This window comes from Salvelinus sp. IW2-2015, linkage group LG20, assembly GCF_002910315.2.
Source record: "Salvelinus sp. IW2-2015 linkage group LG20, ASM291031v2, whole genome shotgun sequence".
Taxonomy (NCBI): Eukaryota; Metazoa; Chordata; class Actinopteri; order Salmoniformes; family Salmonidae; genus Salvelinus; species Salvelinus sp. IW2-2015.
In genome coordinates this window covers 70,773,713-70,790,751 of record NC_036860.1, presented here as the reverse complement: position 1 = coordinate 70,790,751, position 17,039 = coordinate 70,773,713, and the positions used below count along the sequence as shown (strand labels likewise).

General features: G+C 45.8%; 1 protein-coding gene across 3 annotated transcripts; it reads left to right on the top strand.

Moving 5' to 3' along the window:
• Nucleotides 1-1,063: 1,063 nt before the first annotated feature.
• LOC111981459 (WAS/WASL-interacting protein family member 2) lies at nt 1,064-8,394 on the top strand. Of its 3 annotated transcripts, none has more exons than XM_024012737.2 (10): nt 1,064-1,298; nt 2,077-2,185; nt 3,194-3,326; nt 3,583-3,690; nt 4,195-4,878; nt 5,282-5,479; nt 5,601-5,702; nt 5,867-5,903; nt 6,219-6,512; nt 6,599-8,394. In XM_024012737.2, exons 2-9 carry the CDS (start codon nt 2,129-2,131, stop codon nt 6,244-6,246), a joined length of 1,347 nt encoding a protein of 448 aa, XP_023868505.1. In that variant the 5' UTR covers nt 1,064-1,298; nt 2,077-2,128; the 3' UTR covers nt 6,247-6,512; nt 6,599-8,394. The 3 variants fall into 3 exon arrangements, with proteins under 3 accessions (XP_023868505.1, XP_023868504.1, XP_070305703.1); XM_024012736.2 differs by having other exon boundaries at nt 1,065-1,298; nt 2,065-2,185; XM_070449602.1 differs by having other exon boundaries at nt 1,066-1,298; nt 2,065-2,185; nt 5,867-6,512.
• The last annotated feature ends 8,645 nt before the right edge of the window (nt 8,395-17,039 follow it).

Genomic DNA, 17,039 nt, shown 5'->3' with positions numbered 1-17,039 from the left:
GTTCATGCATGGAGCGTGTGTGAGTGCCTGATGCAGTAGCCCTGCTGAGTGTGTCACTCACATACATCTCTGGCCCTGGCTTATACACCACCTTGAGGTTGTAGTTTTGTAGAGCCAGTTGCATGCTCTGCAGTCGTTTCGGGGCATTCAGAAGAGGCTTGCTGAATATAGCAATAAGGGGCTTGTGATCTGTCTCTGCGATAATATTGTCGTGCCCATACAGGTAGTGGTGGAAGCATTGGCATGCAAACACAATGCTGAGGCACTCCTTCTCTATCTGGGCATAGTTCTGCTCTGTTGGGGTGAGTGCCCTGGAGGCGAATGCCACAGGCTGGCCCTCCTGCATGAGGCAACACCCAAGTCCATACTGGCTTGAGTCACTGAATCGTGACAGGTTTTGACACATTGTAGTATCGCAGTACAGGTGTCTGGGTGACCAGTTGTTTTATTCCCTCACCGCTGCGTCATGTTTTGGGAGCCAATGCCAGATGGTGTCCTTGTCCATGAGCCTCCTTAGTGGCTCACACACTTCAGAGAGCCGCGGTAGGAACTTGGCCAGGTAGGTGACAAATCCGACGAAGCGCTGCACTCCCTTCACGTCAGATGGGTGGGGCATTTTCAAGACAGCCTTCACTTTTTCAGGATCCGCCTTCAATCTGGTGGAGGACAAGATGTGCCCATGAAAGCGGGCCTCTGGCACTTTAAACTGAAGCTTTTTTATGCTTAGCCTTAGCTTGACCTGTCTGCATCTGACCATCAGGGCCAAGTAATTAACATTTACCAACAGATGGCATCACTGTGCCATCTTACACCCATAACAGTGACGGTAAAAACATGACTTCTCAAGACAGAGTTTGAAACATTCTTAACCAATGGGCACTACATCAACATATGCTAATATTTATCACAACGGGTGATTGTATTGAGAATTCACTTCCTGGAACTATTGCCCCCTCCCTGCCCTAGAAAGATGTTACGTTTCTGGGGGCTCCCCCTCCGCTGGGCGGGGGCAATAGGTAGACCAGGGTGGCCCCGCCCCGACTCGAATAAAATAGGGAGTGGGGTGTCTCGCTTTCTTTACCATCTCTGGAAATCTTCCGTCTGCACACTTCCATCTTCTCTGCTTCAGCAATTCTCTGCTGCAAGTGAAGGGACGTGTGCGTGAATGCAGGAGTGAAATATCAATGGCCGGCTTGAAACTTATTAATACACTTGAGATGAAGGAACTACCGAGAACGAAGAAACTAATATGAGTTAAAACGTCAAATATCAAACGAATGGGCTGCTAAGGATCTCCAGTAAGTTGCATTCTGAAGCAATCTAGCTAGCAACTCGCCTAATTAAGCTAACTTGCAAAGGTTGCCAACTCTGGCAAGCTAACCCAGGTAGTTAGCTCGCTACTGATCCTGTAGTTAGCTAACATGACAGCCATGAACATTAGCCAAACATGATAGCCATGATGAGTTCGCGCCATGTACGATATAGCTGAGATTCATAGCGAACGTTACGTTTGTTAGGATGTATTGTAGCCATACTTTATTACAAGATGGCTAGCTAGTTGAGCTGTTATGTATGGAGTTAGCTTATCCTTTTGCTGAAGTGCCGCCGCAATGGCTTCAAGTTTGTATGCTAACTGGTTAGCTAGCTAACGTTAATTTGTCAGTTTGCTACCTAACGTTAGTCAACCAATTAATTGGCTAATCTGACCTAGTTACCGATGACCAGGTTTATTTGGAGACGTCACACTATCTACAGTCGGCTCATTTCCATTACACAGCAGCACTGACCAAACGTTAACTCTCTGATAGCATAACTAGCTAGCTAGATAGGCCAACTTGCTAACGAAGTGAAGACGTCATCAGTAACGTCACATGAGACCAGTATGTTAACGTTTATTAGATGGCTAGCTACGTGGTTTAAAATATATAGTTTATTGCAAGGAAAACAATCAAATCAAAGTGAACCACTTCTACTTAGCTAACTATACTAGTTGACAAATTCATGCTAGATAAGACTGAAAAATGTCACTAGATGACTCTGAAACATGTTTCTGCGTTATTGCAGGTGGTGACTGAGTTTGTGTATCTGAGACCTCAGGCCATCCACAAGACTTGTTGAGCGGGTCAGGATGCCCATTCCTCCTCCACCCCCTGGAGGCCCCCCTCCACCCCCAACCTTCAGCCAGGTAAGATCTTATTCAAGTATGCGAAGTGTCACCTGGAGGCAAAATGTTTCCTGTGGATCTAATAGTGAACTGTATCTGTCAAACAAATGATAGGGACATATTTAATAGTATGAGCCATGATGTAGGCCTAGCGCCAGTGTAGTTTACATGAATTAGTTGTAACCAACTTGACAACTCTGATCCCTTTTTCACTGGTATTGTGAAGCTGAATTTTGACCTTTTTCAGAGTGCACACTACTGAAATCTGAAATAAGCTCTCCTCGTGGCCTGTGATTGTAGGTGCTATCCTTTCCCTGCCAAGCCCAATCAGAGGTTGTATCTCAAATGGCACCCTATTCGCTGTAATAGTGCACTGCTTTTGACCAGGGCCCACAGGGCTCTGGTCAAAAGTAGTCCACTATTTAATGAATAGGGTGGCATTCGGGATGTACCAGAGCGCTTCTGGTGATTAGCGCAGCTCGCTCATGTAATCATCCTCAAAAAAAATTACACATGAAGTAATTCACATAATGAGCAGTGGACCGACCAGGCCTCTGCAGACGGGGCTGCGTAACGATATGGATTTATGCAATGGACAACTAATTAATGACTTGATGTAAAGGACTCACAAAATATAAATCTTATAAAAATGTATTGTGCTGTAGCCCCTCAAGGACACGTTCTACCCTGCTAATTCTTACACCAACCGTGACATGGCTTTCTGCAAGCTGTTACCTGTCAGGCTATATATAATCTCTGCTAGTTACACCAAGTCTATGGGCCAACTGGCCCCTCCCCATCCCAATTTCAAAAGACTCCTGTGAAATCGTGATTTGTCCAAAGCACCCAAACTAATGCTGCTCGTTATCATACACATCCCATTGTATCATGACAGATCTACTGTACCGTTTTATGTAGTCTTTCCATGAGAAATTAGGTTATGTAATCAGGTCTGTTCTACGGTAACATAAAGTGTGCTATGCTGAGCTAACTAGAGGACACGCGCTCTCTCTTCCCCTCCCCTTGCAGGCCAAAACCACCCCACCTAAGCTCAAAGGAGATGAGGCCAAAGGCAGAGGAGCCCTGCTCGGTGACATCCACAAAGGGGCCAAGCTGAAGAAGGTCGGCGTGGTAAATGACAGGAGCGCACCCATCTTAGAAAGTAAGGCCACAGCGCACCGCTAAGGTTCACCCTTGTCTCAGATCTACTATTCTGGTGGTGGTCTACTGACTAATCTGATTGGATGGAAGTAAGAAGCACAGAACTGATGATGCTAGGGTACTGCATGGAGCACACACTCTGGGGGGGTCAATGCTTATTTCACAGGAGTGGAATGGGAGACCATGAGGGTAATTATACATACAATAGGTTACTATTGTAATGCATGTCATTTAACCTTGTTTTCTTCCTTGTCCAGAGCCTAAAGGAGATGGTGTTAGTAATGTAGGCGGAGGAGGCTCGTCAGGGGTCATTCAGCCGATGGGTGGTCTTTTCCAGGCAGGTGTGCCTAAATTGCGACCAGTCGGCAAGTATTTAATGTCTTAACTGTTTTTACTAATGGTGTCTCTTACAAAGATTTCCAAAAACTATCTGGACCGCTGAATGAGTGGTCTGTCAAAAGTTTGGGAGCGAGCTTCTTTGTCAAAGCACGATTGCAATTGGTTGAAAAATGAGCACTGGTCTTTGACTGCTTAGATGGGGCAGAAGGTCAGGTTTCAGTGTTGTCAGAGGGCAGGGCTGTAATAGATCTGACAGGCATGGCTGAAGGAGATTTTCTGATTCACAATAATGAGTTCCCTAACCTGCACGTCTGCATTAGTCTTAGATTTCATCATATGAAAGGCCTTACCCTCTGTCAGGGGAGAGAATATTAGAAAAATGGATTATGATGAATAAAACAACCAACAACAATACATTTCTGTTCTGTAGTAACTCTGGACTGAGAAATGTCCTAATGTTTCTCTGTTCATGTATAAATTCATCTTCATATTTATAAATTGATGATTACTTTTTTTTTTCTTTCGTGCAGATGGTTCGGTTGGCAGGTCAGCCCTGACGCCTCCTGGCGGGCGCCCCGCTGCTCCTCGTCCCCCCGGACCCCCTGTTCGCCAGGACAACACAGACTGCTCAGCCCAACAGGCCTCTCCCCCGGAGCACTCCCGATCCCAGAGGCCCTCCCTCCCCGACCTCTCCCGCCCCCTCAGCGGAGGCAGCCCTAACAGTGGCATGAAGCACAGCTCCTCCGCCCCTCCACCTCCTCCCCCTTTCTCTCGCCGGGGCAACGCACCCCCTGCCCCGACTCAGAAGGCGCCACCACCCGCCCCCTCCTACAACCGGGAGAAGCCCCTCCCTCCCACGCCAGGACAGAGGGGGACTTCCCCGGTGCCGACCCGCAACAGTGCCCCTCCACCCCCTTCTCCCAACAACAACCGGCGGCCCCTGACGTCAGGGGGCTCCTCTGCATCCTCCTCTTCCTCCTCTCTGGGTCCTCCACCTCCCCCGTACCGCCAGCCCATGACCAACGGCCCCTCCAGCCCGGTTAACGAAGCCGCCCCGGAGCTACCTCAGAGACACAACTCCCTCAGCAAGAAGCCGTCGCCCGGACCTGGACACACTCCAACCCGGGGGCAAGCTCCACCCCCACCGCCCTCCCCCTCCCCGCCAGGTGGACGCCCACCCCCACCAGTCCGTGAGCCCCCCGGCAGAGGAGCAGGTATGTTCCTACTCGTGTGCTCTCCTTGTTCCTCTACCTGTAATGGAGCTGGGTTAGGGCCAGCTTTAATGCTTTCTACTGTTTGTGTTATGCGTAGTTCAGTTACATAATTCGGTCACATTCTCACTGCTGTGTCGCACTATATTTATATTTTAACCTCCATCTCCTCTTGTCAGTCACCTATCATAATGTGAGGCAAGCGAGGAGAGGAGATTTGTTTATTAGTGTAGAAATTAAATGAGTGTGGAAAAAGCTGTGGCAAGGTGTGGCACTACAGTCAGTATGGTGGCATGTCATGACAGGCCTACAGCGTTCCTGTCTTGCTGTTGTTTTGTTATGACTGATGGTTAGCCAGTGTGGCTGCTCTATTAGTCCTTAATGACCGTACCGTTTGTCTGTACAGCTCCACCCCCGCCTGGGTCGACTCAACGAAACGGTGGTCGGGATGCCCCCCCTCCCCCACCCCCCTACAGAGGTAGCCCTTCAGAGCCTCATAGCCGTGGCAAGCCCCCCCCTCCACCCTCCCGTACCCCTGCCGGACCCCCGCCCCCTCCCCCACCTATCCGCAATGGACACCCCTCCATTTCCCGCTCCTTCGTAGGTGAGTCGTCTTCCCCATACTGCATCACCTGACCTCAAATTTGTTTTCCCTCTACATTGACTAACAAAATGAGAGTTGGTTATTGGAATGTATAATCTTCCTAACCTTCTCTCCCTCACAGATGACTTTGAGTCCAAGTATTCTTTCCACCCTCTGGATGACTTCCCTGCTCCAGAGGAGTACCGGCACTTTACCAAGATCTACCCCAGCAAAGCCAACAGAGGTGAGGGCTCACTTATCAGTGTGACGCAACATGCCAATAAGTAACGTACACACAGATTTTCTGGTGCAGAGTAAAAAAAAAAAATACATGAAAGGAATATCAATATTTTCCCCGTAGGCATATAGTTTATTGTAACCGCTTTTTATTGTTTTGACTTTTGGCAGTGATGAGGGGAGCTCCTCCTGCACCACCTGTGGGAAGGTGAACAATGAGACTACGTCACTTCTAGTGTACAGGAGACAAGGGACACACACACACACACACAACTTTCTCACATGGAACCTACAGCATATAACATATACATGCTTCTCATTTGACAACATTTCACTTAAGCTCCATAACCATTCACTCACTCGCTCGCCCTTAAATTGCCCAGGAATTTTTTCTATGGCAGTCTCACTCCATTTGGAGGTGGAGTTTGGCAGCTTACTTATGCCATTCCCAGCCTGTGTCCGTGTGGGTGAACTTGCCCTGTTTTATCACAAAGGCATACTTACCCATTCATAGTGTTTCCAGGCTCGTGTGTGGATGGGGAACACTTTGACACCGGTATGAAAGACATTCATCTCCATACCACGTCAGAGTATGCACTGTGATGAGCCCACATCACCATGAAACGGGAGAACACCAGTCAGTCGTCTACCTGTAAGAAGAAACCAGTGACTCTACAGCCTGGTCCTAACAGCAGTGACTCTACAGCCTGGTCCTAACAGCAGTGACTCTACAGCCTGGTCCTAACAGCAGTGACTCTCGCCTGGTCACTAACAGCAGTGACTCTACAGCCTGGTCCTAACAGCAGTGACTCTACAGGCCTGGTGCCTAACAGCAGTGACTCTACAGCCTGGTCTAACAGCAGTGACTCTATACAGCCTGGTCTAAAAGCAGTGACTCTACAGCCTGGTTCTAAGTGTCTAAAGGTGATTGACTTTTGGGGACACTGTACCCCTTGCTGATGGAGGGAACTGCAACTGTTTGAAAGTTCTCTCAGGTATATGGTTTGTGGAACAGAGAACTGGAGAAGACGATAAGAGGTTCTTTCCAAAAGTGCCAACTGAGTCGGAACTGAACTGGGAACAGCTCATATCCCCCCCCCCCCCCCCCCCCCATCCTGTCTCCTGCTGCAAGGCTGTCATGGGTTCTCTTATGACTGGTTGGAATGATGGCCTGACAAAAGCAATAGTTCCATTCGTTTCTCGTGTGATGGTTGGCGTAATCAACACCTGTGACAATGTTGGTTTTGTGGGAGAAGTCTTCCTGTTGAGAATGATATTGCACATGTATGGATCTTGGCAGCAAGGAATCTCTCCCTCCCTTCTCTGCGCATGTTGTTTTTTTTTTCCAGTGTGTCTTGGAACAAATGCATGAGGGTGAGCTTGTTAGTTGTCCTAAATGCAAAGCAGAATGTTATTATGCCTTTTAACACTAGTCTGGGTCACTGAAACCATTTCCCAACTAACTCATACGAACACTACAACCCTCACTAGCTTAAAAATGACAGAGCTTTTCAAATGCATCGCATGTTACAGGATGCTGCACCATTACATTGACACTAAAATACTTAACCTGAACCCAGGCAATGAGTCGGAAGCAGTCCAAGAATTTATTGTTCAAAATTGATGGGGGGGGGATTATGTTGAGGGTTAAGTAAATGGATGCTTTCAAATACAAACCTTATCCTGCTGATTTCATATGTTGATACCCACAATAGCCACTTGGTGGCAGTATTTTATGTTTTTCCATAGGGAGACGTGGGAGTTACATGCTTGTGATGCAGTACCCCTTCAATTTGTAATAAATAAAAACAGTTGTGTATTATGGATTTGGCCAGTGTTGAGCGAGAGGGCAGTGCAGATCTGTGTCTGCACAGAGCTCTTCTGCTGAGGGTTGAGTGGACAAACTAGTGATTTAACAGCCATGTTGTTCATCTCAGTCATAGTTGTCCACATTCTGTCTTTGAAAGAAGAAAGAAATCTCCTTGATTTCCAGAATAACATTTATGTAATGTAGTCCCTACATTTTCTTTGCTTAATGCACTTGACCATAAGCCTGAAACAAATGCACATTGTTACACAAGGGAGTGAAACTTTAAGGCTGGTACCTGTGATTGGTTCCTATTGTTTATGTGTTGTCAGGTTAGTCTTATTCCTCATTGTAAAACGGCCCTGCACCGTGACAGAACCCCCTTGAACCGTCACTCGCTGTTCTCTTTTTATTTCAACCCTTTGCTGGTCTTTTGCCTTATTATAAGCATTCGCTGTAAGTCAATTCAGGATTTGTAAAAAAAGAAAGCAAAGCTAAGTCATTAAGTGTATACACCTCATGGGTAATACGGTAGTCATAGCTATTCTACTTTTTAATATGTATAAAGCTTGTAATATAGTGAATAAAACTGGGATAGATAACGGCAGGCTTTTGTCAGAAACCAGTGACTAACTGTTAGTATTTCCATATGTCTTTCTCTTGCCTTCTGTCGTTATTTAGATATTCCCTCTCTGTGTCAGAGGGCCTGTGTTGCCATTTTAACAGGAGCAGTATGCACTCACATTGAGAGAACCTCCTTGTTCATGTCTTCTCATCCCTCCATTTCATACTTAGCTTAATCCAGGCCCTGTTTCCTTCTGTACATTTCACCCTTTTGCGTCAGACATGTTGTACCAAATCAATTAAAATGTCACTGATGGAAACATGTCAACTTTTCCTGTCTCTGTCCAGTCCCTTGTCTGTTATTAGTGACATTATGCAATAATGTGCCACAGGCTTTGGTTAAAAGGATAGTTCACCCACATTACACAATTACATTTGTTTTCTTTAAGGGGGTAGATTGATGGAAGCTACAATGTAATTGTCTGCATAATTTAAAGAATGTTTCTTTTTATGTTCCCCAAATTGGTGTAAACTAATAGACAATAACACTTAGCTTTAACACTATATACACAAGTATGTGGAGACCACGTCTAATTAGTGGCTTCGGCTATTTCAGCCACACCTAATATCGAGCGCACAGCCATGCAATCTCCAGACAAACATTAGCAGTAGAATGGCATACTGAAGAGCTCATAGGATGCCACCTTTCTGCCCTGCTAGAGCTGCCCCGGTCAACTAAGCTCTGTTATTGTGAAGTCGAAATGTCTAGGAGCAACAACGGCTCACCTGAGAACTGGTAGGCCACACAAGCTCACAGAACGGGACTGCCAAGTGCTGAAGCGCATAAAAGTCTATACTCGGTTGCAACTCTCACTACCGAGTTCCAAACTGCCTCGAAGTAACGTCAGCACAAGAACTGTCGGGAACATTGCTGAGGAGCCACACACAAGCCTAAGATCACCATGCGCAATGCCAAGCGTCGGCTGGAGTGGTGTAAAGCTCACCACCAATGGACTCTGGAGCAGTGGAAACACGTTCTCTGGAGCAGTGGAAACACGTTCTCTGGAGCAGTGGAAACACGTTCTCTGGAGCAGTGGAAACACGTTCTCTGGAGCAGTGGAAACACGTTTCATCTGGCTTTCCGAAGGACAAATCTGGGTTTGGCAGATGCCAGGAGAACGCTACCTGCGCCAATGCATAGTGCCAACTAAAGTTTGGTGGAGGAGAAATAATGGTCTGGGGCTGTTTTTCATGGTTCAGGCTAGGCCCCTTAGTTCCAGTGAAGGGAAATCTTAAATCTTAACACTGTGCTTCTAACTTTGTGGCAACAGTTTGGGGAAGGCCCTTAACCTTTTCAGCATGACAATGCCCCTGTGCACAAAGCGAGGTCCATACAGAAATGGTTTGTTGAGATCGGTGTGGAAGAACTTGGCTGGCCTGCACAGAGCCCTGACCTCAACCCAATCGAACACCTTTGGGATCAATTGGAACGCAGACTGCGAGCCAAGCCTAATCGCCCAACATCAATGCCTGACCTCACTAATGCTCTTGTGGCTGAATGGAAGCAAGTCCCCACAGCACGGTTCCAACATCCAGTGGAAAATCTTCTCAGAAGAGTGGAGGCAAAGGAGGCTCGACTTCATATTAATGCCAATGATTTTGGAATGAGATGTTCGACAAGCAGGTGTCTACATACTTTTGGTCATGTAGTGTACATACTATGTACAATTTATGAACACAATGTATTTTACATGAGTTATCTTATATTTAGTCCCACCCTTCAACCCCTCCCCATCTCTCTTAACACCATCCAGTTTTGATTTCTATTTTCCATATATTTTAACAGTGCTGTGATGTTTCACAAAAGTTGTGAACCTTTTCTATTCTCATAGTTTCTACAGATTGTAAATTTAAATAAACATTTTAGCTAAAGGTATTATTAATCGATTGACTATGACTTTTCAAATCACCCAGCAGTGCTATTTTCAGAGTTCCCTCCATGTAAATGTTGCAATTCTTCAGCCATTTTTGAACCGGTGTCCAAAAACAAGGTACATATGGACAGTACCAAAACAACTGATCGAATGATTCTGTCTCTGCAGCTAAATCTGCAGAGCTGGGATGGTTTTATCCCCCATAATACAGTGCATTCAGAAAGTGTTCAGACCCCCTTGATTTCCCCCCACATTTTGTTACGTTAAAGCCTTATTTTAAAATTGAATAAATAAATTATTTACAAGGCTGTATTTTCATTTATTTCCACAATTAATGAATAATATGTGTAATATTGTTACCTATAACCAGGATTGCCATTACAAGCAATGATTGTGATTCATCCTATATTGTCCTTAACATCATTACTCCATAGCAACAGATGTGGGGGGGACACACGCACGCACGCACACACAAAAACAAAACGGGTAGGAGCGTTGAGTGCTGGATCGAATCCCTAAGCTGACAAGGTAAAAATCTGTCAGTCTGCCCCTGAACAGGCAGTTAACCCACTGTTCCCCGTGCGCAGAAAACATGGATGTCGATTAGGGCAGCACCCCGCACTTCTCTGATTCAGAGGGGTTGGGTTAAATGCGGAAGACATATTTCAGTTGAATGCAGTCAGTCGTACAACTGACTATGTATCCCCCTTTCCCACAAACAACCACAAGCTCAGATGTTCAACAGTTGTTCCATCCCCGAGTGCAACTCAAGAAAGGACTTGATGTGCGAATGCATAAACAGTTGTAGCTGTTTGAGATGCATGCAAAATTGAGCAAGAACCCTCCCGGGTGGCGCAGTGGTCTAGGGCACTGCATCGCAGCGCTAGCTGCGCCACCAGAGACTGGGTTCGCCCCAGGCTCTGTCGCAGCCGGCCGCGACCGGGAGGTCCGTGGGGCGACGCACAATTGGCCTAGCGTCGTCCGGGTTAGGGAGGGTTTGGCCGGTAGGGATATCCTTGTCTCATCGCACACCAGCGACTCCTGTGGAGGGAGCCAGAAGCACGGTGTTTCCTCCAACACATTGGTGTGGCTGGTTTCCGGGTCGGAGGCGCGCTGTGTTAAGAAGCAGTGCGGCTTGGTTGGGTTGTGTTTCGGAGGACGCATGGCTTTCGACCAAGGTTGATGAGATCAGGGCAAGGGTTTCTTTCCAGAGACATCAGGGATTGTAACATACTCTGTTTCACGGCTCATGGCTCTCCCGGGATATACTGTCGGTGTATGTCCAGCCATCTGGATTCTCAGTCCATCGCGCCGACAAGAGTAAACATCTCTCCGGGAAGAAGAAGGGCAGGGGGGTGTATGTTTCATGATTAACGACTCATGGTGTAATTGTAATAACATTCTGTACAGGAACTCAAGTCATTTTGTTCACCCAAACTAGAATACCTCACTATCAAATGCAGACCGTATTATCTCCCAAAAGAATTCTCTACGGTTATCGTCACAGCCGCGGACATCCCCCTCACAAGCGGAAAACCAAGACGGTCATCAAGGAACTTCACTGGACTTTATGCAAACTGGAAACCATATATCCGGAGGCTGCATTTATTGTAGTCGGGATTTTGACAAAGCAAATTTGAGGAAAAGGGTTCCTAAATTCTATCAGCATATCAACTGTAGTACTACGAGACATATGTGGCAGGGTCTACAGATAATCACGGACTACAAAAGGAAAACCAGCTACGTCGGGGACACCGACACCTTGCTCCCAGACAAGCTAAACACGTTCTTTGCTTGCTTTGAGGATAACACAGTGCCACCGAAGCGGCCAGCTACCAAGGACTGCTGGCTCTTCTTCTCCGTGGCCGACGTGAGTAAGACATTTAAACATGTTAACCCTCACAAGGCTGCCGGCCCAGATGCTGCGTCCTCAGAGCATGCGCAGACCAGCTGGCTGGTGTCTTTACAGACATATTCAATCTCTCCCTCTCTAAGCCTGCTGTCCCCACATGCTTCAAGACGGCCACCAATGTCCCTGTTCCCAAGAATGCAAAGGTAACTGAACTAAATGACTATCACCCCGTAGCACTCACTTCTGTCATCATGAAGTGCTTTGAGAGACTAGTCAAGGATCATATCACCACCTTTCCTGTCACCCTAGACCAGGCATGGGCAAAGGCCGGTGTTGTGCCGAAAATCTCCCCCCTGACAAAATGTGTCATCTCTCCCATGTCTTATTCGACTAGTAGTTGTTATGAAATGTTTATTGCTTGCCTACATTTTACTCCCTCCTCTATGTTTAATATAACACATATACATAAATTATTAATTTTGGTTGCCTATCCTGACGTGAAGTTTGTTCTATAGAAAGTGTTTGACTGATGTGTGCCACAGAAAGTATTTGACTCTAGCCACAAAATTAAGAAAATTAGAAGGGGGGAGGATTTCGGCAAGGCCATTTTCTTGCCTGCCGAAATCCTCCCACCCTTCTAATTTCCTTAATTTTGTGGCTAGAGTCAAATACTTTCTGTGGCACACACTACTGGTCAACATGAGCTACCAAAATGAGGCCTTGCAAGGCCTTGCAAATGTAGGCAAGCAATAAACATTTCAGAACTACTAGTCGAATAAGACATGGGAGAGATGACGAATTTTGGAAAATATTTTTATTTATAGACTCATACACTTGAAACAAATAGCCAAACCGAAAACTGCAGACATTACTAGTGCCTCCCCCGCGATCAAACCGGAATCTAAATAAAAATTAAACACAGCCTAACATGATCAGAAATCTCAACTAGCAAGCAAGTCGCTGCAATGAAGAATTGAGTGCGTGCGCGTTCACGCGAAGGGGGGGATTCTGACAGTGGGGAGATTTTCGGCATAACACCATATGCTGCCCGCGACCTGATTCAATACCGCCCGCGGAATCATGCTCAGATCACATGAAGAATTTGCGGTAGTAAAGTTTTGAAAAAAGTATTTGTTATTCAAATTAAAAGCCCAATGAATACTCGCCTTTGTGTAATGATTTAACTCTCACCGCTTGTGTTTATTTTGAAGGCACGTATAAATAACAACTGCACGAGGACGGACAGTGACTGACAGGCTGACACACACGTCACAGTTACAAATAGTAGCTAGCTAGAAATTGCGAAAAAAATGTGTTTTTCAAAGAAAAGGAAAATAGACAATGAATGTAGGGTGTGTTTTGGCCTTTTTGTACATCAGATGCAGATGTATAGCCTTGTCAAAGCCTTCAAGGGAAAATTACTCCTCCTGACCCGCCAAGTAGAAGCCAACAATCTCACCCACCTCCCGACACTACCAGTCTGTTCCCTATCAGATGACCAGCGGGAGAGGTATACATCGCTGCTGCGTGCTTTTGTCGTTTTTGAGGATTTCAAAATGTTGGAAAATGACATGCTGTTGGTTTCCTTTCCTTTCACCATCAATGTGGATAACGCTCCCACTGAACTGCAACTTGAGCTTATCGATTTTCAGTCTGATGCAGTGATTGGAGAGCTATTCAAAACAACGTCACTGACGAGGTTCTATGCATCTCTCGATGAACAAAACTTTCCAAAGATTAGGAGTCATGCTCAGAAGATGTTTGTATTGTTTGGGTCAACCTATGTATGTGAACAGACATTTTCAGTGATGAAATATAACAAGTCAAGGCACAGATCATCTCTTAACTGACTCTCACCTCTCAGCAATCCTGCGCCTAGCGACGTCAGAAACTATACCTGACTTCACTGCTTTAGTCAATGCCCATCAGAGACTTACACTGATTGAGTAGTTTAAATGTAATGTTGAGCTCTTTCTCTTTCTTGTGTTTTTGTGCATACCCGTTAACAAGAGTTCCGTCCGTGGTTAACAAGAGTTCTGTCCGTGGTGCTGAATGCACCGTGTACGTTTCCTCCGTGTAGTTAGTTCATTGCATGCTTAGTAATGAAAATACCTACCAAAAGGTGAACATGGATGTGTTTTTTTCCGGGGCATGTTAAAAAAGTCAAGTAGCATATCTGGATGTGATTTACAGTAGATATATCTGTCAACACAGTCATACACATGTATAATCCTGTAATATGATTCTGGCCTGCGATGGCAAAAATATATTTGAATGTGGCCTTCCATTGAAAATAATTGCCCAGGCCTGCCCTAAACCCACTCCAATTTGCTTACCTCCAAAATAGATCCACAGACGATGCAATCGCCATCACACTGCACGCTGCCCTATCCCATCTGGACAAGATGAATACCTATTTAAGAATGCTGTTCATTGACAATAGCTCAGCGTTCAACACTATAGTACCCTCCAAACTCATTAAGCTCGAGGCCCTGGGTCTGAACCCTGACCTGTGCAATAGGGTTCTGGACTTCCTGACGGGTCGCCTCCAGGTGGGGCCACACAGCCCTCTCCTGTACTCCCTGTTCACCCATGACTGCGTGACCATGCACACCTCCAACTCAATCATCAAGTTTGCAGAAGACAAAAATAGTAGGTTTGATTACCAACAATTACGAGACAGCCTACAGAGAGGAGGTGAGGGCTCTGGGAGTGTGGTGTCAGGAAAATAACCTCTCACTCAATATCAACAAAACAAAGGAGATGATCGTGGACTTCAGGAAACAGCAGAGGGAGCACCCCCTGATCCACATCGACAGGACACCAGTGGAGAAGCTGAGAAGTTAAGTTCCTCGGCGTACACATCACCAACAAACTGAAATGGACCATCTACACAGTGTGGCGAAGAAGGTGCAACAGAGCCTCTTCAACCTCAGGAGGCTGAAGAAATGTGGCTTGTCACCTAAAACCCTCACAAAYCTTTATAGATGCACAATTGAGAGCATCCAGTTGGGTTGTATCACTGCCTGGTACGGCAACTACACCGCCCACAACCGTAGGGCTCTCCAGAGGGTGGTGCGGTCTTTACAACACATCACTGGGGGCAAACTATCTGCCCTCCAGTACACCTATAGCACCCGATGTCACAGGAAGGCCAAAATGATCATCAAGGACAACAACCACTTGAGCCACTGCCTGTTCACCCCGCTATCATCCAGAAGGTGAGGTCAGTACAGGTGCATCAAAGCTAGGACAGAGAGGCTGAAAAACAGCTTCTATCTCAAGGCCATTAGACTGTTAAATAGCCATCACTAGCACAGAGAGACTGCAGCCTTCATACAGACTTGAAATCATTAGCCACTTTAATAAATGGAACACTAGTCACCTTAATGTCACTTTAATAATGTTTACATATCTTGCATTACTCATCTCATATGTATATACTGCATTCTATACTATCTACTGTATCTCAGTCTATGCCGGCCGGCTCTGACATTGCCCATCCATATATTTATATATTCTTAATTCCATTCCTTTACTTAGATGTGTGTATTAGGTATGTTGTGAAATTGTTAGATATGACTTGTTAGATATTGCTGCACTGTCAGAACTAGAAGCACAAGCATTTCGCTACACCCGCAATAACATCTGCTAAACACGTGCATGTAACAAATTCAAATCAAATTTGTTACACTCCCTTCCCCTGAAACACACACGCTGGTCCCCCGTTGTGACCATTTCCACAAGCATCTCTATGCAGTCAGACCTTTGATTATTTTATGCCACAATAATTTGCCCCCTCTCTGATTGTCCAAGTGTGACCCCTCCCCATGGTTTACTGCAGCTAGTGTTGCCAGCACTGCCACTACCTGGGTGGGGGCACCCCACCGGCTAGGTACAAGGTCGTCAAGGTTCTCATTAGCAGCTGTGAGAAATGTATTTTATGCTCACCCATCCGGGGGCTTTGGCTTTGTAAGACCAACCCTGCCAGGCAGGCTCAGAATCTTGAGGGGGCGGTGCTTCTTTAATGGGTCTCTGACTGCATTTATCTTTTTGCCTTGGCTGCATATAGGCTTCTTGCCGTAGGCCTATAAAACACATAAGGACTTCTCAGTGTATGGGTCGCTCAGGTGGGTGTCTAGGGTATATGGTCGCGGACCGTTCCATCACGACAGGACAAAATGTATAATAACATTTTCAAATGTATATCCCATATCGGCTCAAAATTAAAAGCCCGCTGTCATATTGGTTTACTTACCCTGTAAGCAGTTTATGGACAAGGTGTGTCCATGCTTTGGTTTTGTTTACCCAGCCACTGTATTAAATGCTATCTTTTTAGCATATGTGGCACAAATCCAATGAAAGTTAATGCTACCTATATTAGCATTTTCGGTCTTCATGTCCAAATCCATCCATGATTAACTCAATTAAGTTACTTAAATTAGTTGGAGGAAGTGATACATTTGAATTGGTTAAAATGAGCTTTTCTAAACCCATGCTCTGTATGTGTGGCTGCTCTGTGAGCCAATGCTGTATGTTTTAAGTGAAAAATTGAGAAAGAGGCAGTAGCCAAGGTTAAATGACAGAATAAACCAACAGCACACAGGTGTCATCAGAAGAGGCTTTATTTAGGTGCGTGGTAACGGAGGCCAGAGTGAAGGGCCTCCCCATGGTTAAAAAGAGCAGATCGACTCCCAAACCCTCAGCCCCAACCTCCTAAACAGGTGATAGGTGTAAGCAATATAATGTAGTGAAAATTCCATCTAGCCCATCACAGGGCAACGTGGAGGTATTACTACATTACCACCTATCCAATTACTCCAGATCTACACATTGTCTAGGGGTTAAGGGTGGGTTTGATACAACTGCTCTGATATAACCTTGGGCCACGTCTAATGACACATCTGAGTTTCAGGAGAGATGACTGTAAACACTGACTTCTGTACAAAAACAAAACCCCACGCGAGTCAAGATCCCCACCCCACCCCAGCCCACCCGGTCTCGCTTAAGAAAACCAACAAAAAAACAGAAGAAATATGCTGTACAATTCATCAATTCACCTCAACTACAGTAGCAGACTCCATTTCTGTCTTCCATTTACACCCGTTCTCAGATTTACAAAACAAATAAAATAATCTCCTTGCATCTTACATAAAATAGAGTCTCCATATTATTTAGCTATTTACA

What these genes read in the sequence shown, in the direction of transcription:
- LOC111981459 (XM_024012737.2), top strand. Translation starts at nt 2,129, where the DNA reads ATGCCCATTCCTCCTCCACCCCCTGGAGGCCCCCCTCCACCCCCAACC. An exon ending in CATTTCCCGCTCCTTCGTAG is followed by an intron (nt 5,480 to 5,600) that starts GTGAGTCGTCTT and finishes TCTCCCTCACAG; the next exon opens with ATGACTTTGAGTCCAAGTAT. An exon ending in CCTGCACCACCTGTGGGAAG is followed by an intron (nt 5,904 to 6,218) that starts GTGAACAATGAG and finishes TAGTGTTTCCAG; the next exon opens with GCTCGTGTGTGGATGGGGAA.